General features: G+C 53.1%; 1 protein-coding gene across 3 annotated transcripts in view; it reads left to right on the top strand.

The window, feature by feature from the left end:
* The first annotated feature begins 2,147 nt into the window (after positions 1 to 2,147).
* The window catches only part of PCDH19 (protocadherin 19), a 153,995-nt gene continuing 147,811 nt past the window's right edge, over positions 2,148 to 8,331 (top strand). For 2 of the 3 annotated variants that reach the window (XM_058712761.1, XM_058712763.1), the window contains exon 1: positions 3,157 to 5,944. In XM_058712761.1, coding sequence (XP_058568744.1) covers positions 3,798 to 5,944 — 2,147 coding nt within the window. In that variant the 5' untranslated portion in view covers positions 3,157 to 3,797. Of the gene's footprint in view, positions 5,945 to 8,331 lie in introns of all 3 variants that reach the window. The other variant, XM_058712762.1, reaches the window with a different exon arrangement.

Here is an 8,331-nt window from a genome sequence, read left to right as displayed (position 1 = left end):
CCTTCTGTTTGTGGAGCTTTGAGGTGCGCCCACGCTGCCTGCCATGTTGTCACTCTCCTCCACTACTTGCCCATTTCTCAAACCGGCTGTGCAGAAAAACGGGAGGACCACTGGATTCCCTCCAGCCACCACTCTGCTGTCCACCCGTACCTCTAATTTTTTTTAAATGTTTATTTATTTTTGAGACAGAGAGAGATAGAGCATGAAGGGGGGGGAGGGTTAAAGAGAGGAAGACACAGAATCCGAAGCAGGCTCCAGGCTCTGAGCTGCCAGCACAGAGCCCTACGCGGGGCTCGAACTCACGGACCGTGAGATCATGACCTGAGCCGAAGTCGGATGCTTAACCCACTGAGCCACCCAGGCGCCCCTGTCCACCCGTACCTCTAAATGACCGAGACTAAATGATACTCATTGAAGACACTTCGATTTTCTTCCTAATGTTTTGGGCTGATTGGCATCCTAATATGAAAGGATCCCCATGGCCAAATTGGATCAGGCTCCCAGCGCCCTCCCCTTGGTTTCAGAGGTACGTTCAGGGGATTGTAACCTCACTCCTGAAATAATTCCTTTTTGTAGGAGGAAGGTGTCTTCTCCTTCCCGCCGCCAAGGTAAAGGCTGCTAAACCAGCTCCTCTGGGAAGGAGAAGTGTTTTTTAAAAGAAGCTCGGTTGCTCTCTGAAAGATGGCATTTTGAGAAAACCTATTATGTTCCCAAATTCCACTTCCCCCTTTCTCGTTTAATGTTTTTTAAAGGGCAAAAGTGAGTCTCATTTTAAACCCACAAGCTCAGGCCAATGTCGCTGGACTAATTATAAGTTTGCTCACCCAAGACTCCCAAATATCCAAGACGACTCACTCAGAAGGTAGGTTTACTCTTCCAAGTATTGTGAATTCAGAAGCTGGTCCCCGCAACCCCCACTCTATGATGGAAAAAAATCCCGACTTGTTCCACGGCGTGTTTTTGTTTCTTCCTGCTGGTGATCTTAATTAAGAGCCACAGAACAGGGTGGGGTGGATTCCCCCGTTGTCCTCAGGGCGCCTTAGTTCGGAAGGCACACTGAGTTTGATGTCAGCCCCAGCCATGCTGGCCTTCATCTTCCCAGCACTGATACAGGCCGCAGCCTTTGCCACCACAGCCTGAGAGAGCTGGCAGTCCCCTGGGACTGAGACCCCTGGGAAGGCTAGGGAGCCCCCCACACCGGAGCCGGATCCAGCGGCCGGCCAACTATCGGGACTGAGCGCCCGCCTCGCAGCTCCCGCAGGGCTGGGGCTCTCCGGGCAAGGCACTGCACGGCAGCGTCCGCTCCACCCGCTCTTCTCCAACGTACAGTTTATTTATAGGGAGCTAAATTCTCCAAAAGGGTGGGGTGAGGAGCGACGAAATTTGTCCTGCCCCCTCCCGTCTCAGTCCCTGCGACAAAGATCCCATTTGATTAACAAGCAGCAGACAAGAGCGAACCGAACCGGGCCAAAGGCCCTGCTCTGGGGGAATAATTGCAGCGTTTGCCGGGGAAGGAGGGATGGAGGTGACGGTCCGGGAGGATGGCCGCCGGGGTTCTCAGCTGAAGTGAAGATTCACCCGCCAAGAGCCGGATGAATGACCACCACCTCGGGGGCTCGTTCTCCTTTCCTTTTTCCTTCCACTACCAGAGAAAGAGAGGCGAGGAAGACAGAGAAGCAGACAGACAAAACCCAGGGTGAAGAGACAAAGAGGGAAGGGGGAGGGTGGTGAAGAGAGAGAAAGAATATGAATATGAATATTATATTCAAGATATGAACAAATGTGAGGGAACTGAACATGCCTAGAGATTCAAATCCTCATCTTTTCTGCAATCTACAAACAAGAGAGGCGCGCAGTTCCCGGGAATGCTCAGTCTCATCACCAGCACGCCCTCCTCCCCACTCCACCCAGTCCTCTTGCCCCCGCCTGCTCGCCCGCGGGGCCTCCACAGACTCCAGCGCCCGCACGGCGGGCGGGGGTACCACTTGGTTCTGCCAGTGTGTAAGTTTCCGGCTGGCCCTGCCCAGCCCCGCCCCCCGTGCTTTGGCCCCGCCCCAAGCCCGGAGCCCGCTGGGCGGCGCGCTGATTGGCCAGAGCCTGGCGTAGCCCAGCTCCGCAGCTCAACTCTCACCCGCTCTCTCCAGACTCCACCGCCAGTAGTTTGCGGCAACCGGAGGAGCAGCAGCAGAAGCAGCAGCGGCGGTGGCGGGCGTAGGGGGAGACGGACCAGAGGGCGCAGACGGCAGCACAGCTCCAGCACACCATGCCGGACTTGCCCGGAGGGCAGTGGCACTCGCGTCCCTAGCCTGGTGCGGGCCCTTGGCGCGTTGCGCTCGGCGGCATTCCAGCTGAGCGCCTTCATAGGAGATCGGAAATCTCCCACCCCTGCTCACTTACACTCCTACATTCACACTCCCCGCACCACACACTCAGTCTTCCTCTCTCTCACGCATTCACAGAGAGCAAGACAGACCTCCCGAGTGCGACAGCGTCCGGGAGGGAGGGAGCCCAAACGCAGAGAGGCCAGCGCCTCTTTGGGAAGATGGAATCAAGACGCTCCCGCAAGTAAACTTTGGCGGCGACAAAACCCTCGACCGTGGCAGCTGCTGAGGTGGACCTTAGCGACCTTCGACTGGGCTAGGAGGGTTTCCTCCCACCGCGGCGGCGGCGACAACGGCCCGCAGACCTACACCCCAGCCTAGACCAAGGGAGGAGGTGAAGCCCCCGGTACCCGCGGCAGCGGCCCCGCCTCTCCTTGCCGGTACTGTTGTCGATTTCCCTTCCCTCTTCGCCATTCCCTGCCCTCCCCCGGGCCATTGGAAAGAATGAGACTTTGATACTCTTGAACAAATCCCCATCGCCCCGTTTTCACAAACTTGACGTGGAGGCCCGGGCTGCGTTGGTAATTTTGATTTCTGAGACGCAAACGCCCTCAGTCCAACTGCTCTGTGGAGGGGACTCTGCACCTATCTCCAAGCCTGGACAGACGTGCCCCCCGCCCCGAGTCTTCTGAAGCCAGCCTCAGCGAGAGGGAGCGCTGTCTTGTCTCAGCAGCCTCCTTCTCTCCCCTCCCCCTTCTGCCAGCCCTGGAACTGCCATCCCTTTCAGCTGGTTACCCGGGCGCCTCCAGCGCTTGACAGCAATTCTAACTCCCATCTTTGATCATCCTTTCTCCCCAACAGACCTCGAAAAAACCAGCGTGCCCCCCCTGGACCTCGGAGGGCGCGTTCCAGGCGGGTTCTCTCTCCGCAGTGAGCCAAGGTGGGGGGGGAGGTCCTTGCGCATGCCAGGTGCACACACAACGCGTTCGCCAGCCTCAGTGCTGGTGCTCCAAGGCGGGTTGGGCAGTGTCTGAGAGGCTGCACCCCCACCGACCTCCCTGTCTTAGCCCCAGGTGCGGTCCAGACTCAGCCTCCCGTCGGCCAGGCAGCTCAGAAGGCGTCCGACCCTCAGCCCTGCGCCGCCTCAGCCAGTCGCGCCTGGCTAACTTTGAAGGGGGAAAACTGAGTAGCCGGGCTGGAGGGAGGGGGCTCGGGGCCGCGCGGCGCTTCCTCGGCCCCCCAGAGCCCTCGGGCCCCCCGCCAGCCCCCTCCGAGTCTGCTGCAACCTCAGCATTGGAGCCGGCGCGGGTGTCTCCCCCGCGCCGCGGGGCCGCCCTGGGCGGGACGCCTCCCGCGGCCTCCGGGGCCCCGGGGCGCGCGCAACAGGCGGCCCGAGTCAGCGGGAAGCTGGAGCGCCGGCGGCGTCGGCCTCGGAGGGGTGTGGAGAGGCGAGGCCAGGCAGAGCCCCGCGCAGCCATGGAGTCTCTCCTGCTGCCCGTGCTGCTCCTGTTGGCCGTTCTGTGGACACAGGCAGCCGCCCTCATTAACCTCAAGTACTCGGTAGAAGAGGAACAGCGCGCCGGGACGGTGATCGCCAACGTGGCCAAGGACGCTCGTGAGGCGGGTTTCGCTCTGGATCCACGGCAGACCTCTGCCTTTCGTGTGGTGTCCAACTCAGCTCCGCACCTGGTGGATATTAACCCCAGTTCGGGCCTGCTTGTCACCAAGCAGAAGATCGACCGCGACCTGCTGTGCCGCCAGAGCCCCAAGTGCATCATATCGCTTGAGGTCATGTCCAGCTCAATGGAGATATGTGTGATTAAGGTGGAGATCAAGGATCTGAACGACAATGCGCCCAGCTTTCCAGCGGCACAAATTGAGCTGGAGATCTCAGAGGCGGCTAGTCCAGGCACGCGCATCCCGCTGGACAGCGCCTATGACCCGGACTCCGGCAGCTTTGGCGTGCAGACGTATGAGCTCACGCCTAATGAGCTGTTTGGCCTGGAGATCAAGATGCGTGGCGATGGCTCACGATTTGCGGAACTTGTAGTGGAGAAGAGTCTGGATCGAGAGATGCAGTCGCACTACAGCTTTCACATCACTGCGCTCGACGGCGGCGACCCACCGCACCTGGGCACTGTTGGCCTCAGCATCAAGGTGACCGATTCCAATGACAACAACCCGGTGTTTGGCGAGTCCACCTATGCAGTGAGCGTGCCAGAGAACTCACCTCCCAATACACCGGTCATCCGCCTCAATGCCAGCGACCCAGACGAAGGCACCAATGGACAGGTGGTCTACTCCTTCTACGGCTATGTCAATGACCGCACGCGCGAGCTTTTCCAGATCGATCCGCACAGTGGCCTGGTCACAGTCACCGGTGCCCTAGACTATGAAGAGGGCCACGTGTACGAACTGGACGTGCAGGCCAAGGACTTAGGACCCAACTCCATCCCGGCACACTGCAAGGTGACCGTCAGCGTTCTGGACACCAATGACAACCCACCGGTCATCAACCTGCTGTCAGTTAACAGCGAGCTTGTGGAGGTGAGCGAGAGTGCCCCTCCAGGCTATGTGATTGCGCTGGTGCGGGTGTCTGATCGGGACTCTGGCCTCAATGGGCGCGTGCAGTGCCGTTTGCTGGGCAACGTGCCCTTTCGGCTTCAGGAGTATGAGAGCTTCTCTACTATCCTGGTGGATGGACGGCTGGACCGTGAGCAGCATGACCAGTACAACCTCACGATCCAGGCGCGTGACAGCGGTGTGCCCATGCTGCAGAGTGTTAAGTCCTTTACAGTTCGAATAACTGACGAGAATGACAACCACCCGCACTTCTCCAAGCCTTACTACCAGGTCATTGTGCAGGAGAACAACACGCCCGGCGCCTACCTGCTTTCTGTGTCTGCCCGAGACCCAGACCTGGGTCTCAATGGCAGTGTCTCCTACCAGATCGTGCCATCGCAGGTGCGGGACATGCCTGTCTTCACCTATGTCTCTATCAACCCCAACTCCGGTGACATCTACGCGCTTCGATCCTTCAACCACGAGCAGACCAAGACATTCGAATTCAAGGTGCTGGCCAAGGATGGCGGCCTGCCCTCGCTGCAGAGCAACGCCACCGTTCGGGTCATCATCCTCGACGTCAATGATAATACTCCGGTCATCACGGCCCCACCCCTGATCAATGGCACTGCAGAGGTCTACATCCCCCGCAACTCTGGCATAGGCTATCTGGTGACGGTCTTAAAAGCAGACGACTACGATGAGGGCGAGAACGGCCGGGTCACCTACGACATGACCGAGGGCGACCGTGGCTTCTTTGAAATAGATCAGGTCAATGGCGAAATCAGAACCACTCGCACCTTTAGTGAGAGCTCAAAAGCTTCTTATGAGCTTATTGTGGTGGCCCACGACCATGGCAAGACGTCTCTCTCCGCCTCTGCACTCCTATTAATCTACCTGTCCCCTGCTCTTGACGCCCAAGAGTCAATGGGCTCTGTGAACTTGTCCCTCATTTTCATTATCGCCCTGGGCTCCATTGCGGGCATCCTCTTTGTCACTATGATCTTCGTGGCAATCAAGTGCAAGCGAGACAACAAAGAGATCCGGACCTACAACTGCAGGTAGAGCCAAAATTTTTTCTTTCCTTTGTCTTGGATGAATAAGGTATATCTGTGCCTCTGTGTGAAAATACCAGTGCTTTTGTTTCCTACTTAAATGCATGCTCTGTACATACTGTGCTTCTTTTTGGAGGGGGGAAAGTTTGTGGCAGTCCAAGTTTATCAATTCTTTTGATCTGACAGTTTGCTGGAAGACAATCATTTACTGTTCTAGTGGATTCTGTCACACAATGATGATGAGCAGAAAAGCAATTTTCATTTTTTAAAATTTGCACAGCTGTCTCCATGAAGTTATGGCAGGGAAAAAATGAGAGGGAGAGAGAGAGAGAGAGAGAGAGAGAGAGAGAGAGAGAGAGAGAGAGTTAATTTACAGCAGAACCACCAAGTTCCACGACTTGATTTCAGGGCCACAGTGTTTTGAGGACAGATATTGAAAGGAGAGGAAGTGCTGGTAGTTGCCCTGTCCTGTTGTAAGGATGAACTGAAGACAGCCGGTGAGTGAGTGTCTAAGGTAGGAAACAGAGAGTTGAGGGAAGAGAGAACAAGAATGTGTGGGGAAGCAGGTGCCTAGTGTTTTCTAAAAGTGTGTTATTGGCTTATTTTTTATCTATTCCCCAAACATCTGGCTATATAAGGTGAAATTCTACCAGTCATTTATGTTTTCAAATATCTGGTTGGTTGGTGGGGTAGAGATCTAATATCCTAATGGGGGGTAGGACTTTGCCTCCAGATGTTGTGGTAAAAATGGCAGTCTTCTGGAGCTGATGGTGCTTTTCTCTAATGTGGGACTCTGCTGTAGCACTAAGGTCTGGTCCCTACCAGTGGATGTCACTATGGGCTATTTACTGTGTTACAGTTTCTCTTGAACTGTATGCAGGGTGTGTGTGTGTGTGTGTGTGTGTGTGTGTGTGTGTGTGTATGAGAGAGAGAGAGAATATGAGAATAGAAAGACAGAAACTGGAATGACAAGTAGTATTAAGAAAATTTCCTGAAAAACATATCAGAGGGTCTTGTTGAAGCCCTTCCTTACAATTGGAGAGAACAAATAAATATAAGTACTTCTAGAGTAAATTTAGGATAATACATGTAACGTTTTTCCAGCAGTGTCTTATCGAAATGGTTGAAAAAAAAAAAAAGAAGTTTCTTTAGTTTCCTGAAAATGAATGACACTGCTGTTTCTAACCAAGGTGTGTGTGTGCTTTCAACACACCTAAACATCCAGTGTGTCTTTTGTGCCATCTGTGCTTGCATGTTAATCAGTCAAAATATGTTCCTATAGATCCAATTTGTGTTTGACACCATCTGAAATGCACACTTGTGTGAATCAGAGCCCCCTGAATATGTAACAGCCATGCAATTATTGTTTCCCTTTTACTATTCTCTGCATTACACAAGTTAGTAGACAAATGCTAACCACACATGAATATCAATCAGGTGCCATAAAAGAGCAGCTGCAATGCCTCATAAATGCTTTAATCCTGTTACTAGTGAAATGGCCATGGCTTTTCTTTCCTTCAGCTCTGAGTCATTTCAGATGGGAGAAATGGAAATTAATATTGCTCTTACCTTTGAAACCTGTAATTGTCAGTGGCGATTTTTATAGGAGAAAAATTCGGGGTCTGTAAAATTTTATTTATATGGAGATAATGAGAGAGTGGACTCTCTTTTTAAGCCATTTCCTTAGCATAAATTAAATGTATAAGACCCTTTTCTTAATGAAAAAGAAATGATCTTGAAATAAAGATAGTGAAGGCTTTGCCACTTCCTGGTAATGTATGACTAGAAGTGAAAGCTCTTTCTGAGAGCTTGCCAGGGAGATCATTAAACAGGGAGGAGAGCATTTGAAATTAAAAAAAAAAAAAAGAAAGAAAGAAAAAAGAAAATCTCAGTTCTCTCCAACTTCGCTCACATGTGTATTTTGTAAAGAGCTCTGTTCCCTGTGATGGTTTGGGATTAATGAAGTACAGTTTAATTAAATAATTGGCCAATACAGAAAGGGCTGCGCAGTGAATGCCTCAGCCAAGTAATTGGATGGGGCATTGCCAAACTTACCCATCATGGGTAAACAAAATCATTAAAACTTCCCATTGATTCTGTAAACAGATTAGTAAAGAAAATAAACCCTAGTCCTGGGGTCTTTGGGATTTTATCTGCTCTCAAACTCCAGTAGCATCAGCTTGCTATCACTGCAGGTTTGCCTGACCACTGAGCTAAAAAGGGTGAGGGGAATGCAACTGCTCTAGAAGATCCCAGGGACAGAGTAAGAATTTGCCTCTGGAAATATGCATTCTTCCTGTATGCTCAGACTTTTCAGAAACCTAAAGTTCAAGACCTTGTGTTGCCATGTATTAGGCAGAGGTCTCCTGTTCTCAGCCTCTCCTGAGCCTCTT

Source organism: Neofelis nebulosa, chromosome X (genome assembly GCF_028018385.1).
Source record: "Neofelis nebulosa isolate mNeoNeb1 chromosome X, mNeoNeb1.pri, whole genome shotgun sequence".
NCBI lineage: Eukaryota > Metazoa > Chordata > Mammalia > Carnivora > Felidae > Neofelis > Neofelis nebulosa.
This window is presented reverse-complemented; position numbering and strand designations above follow the sequence as displayed.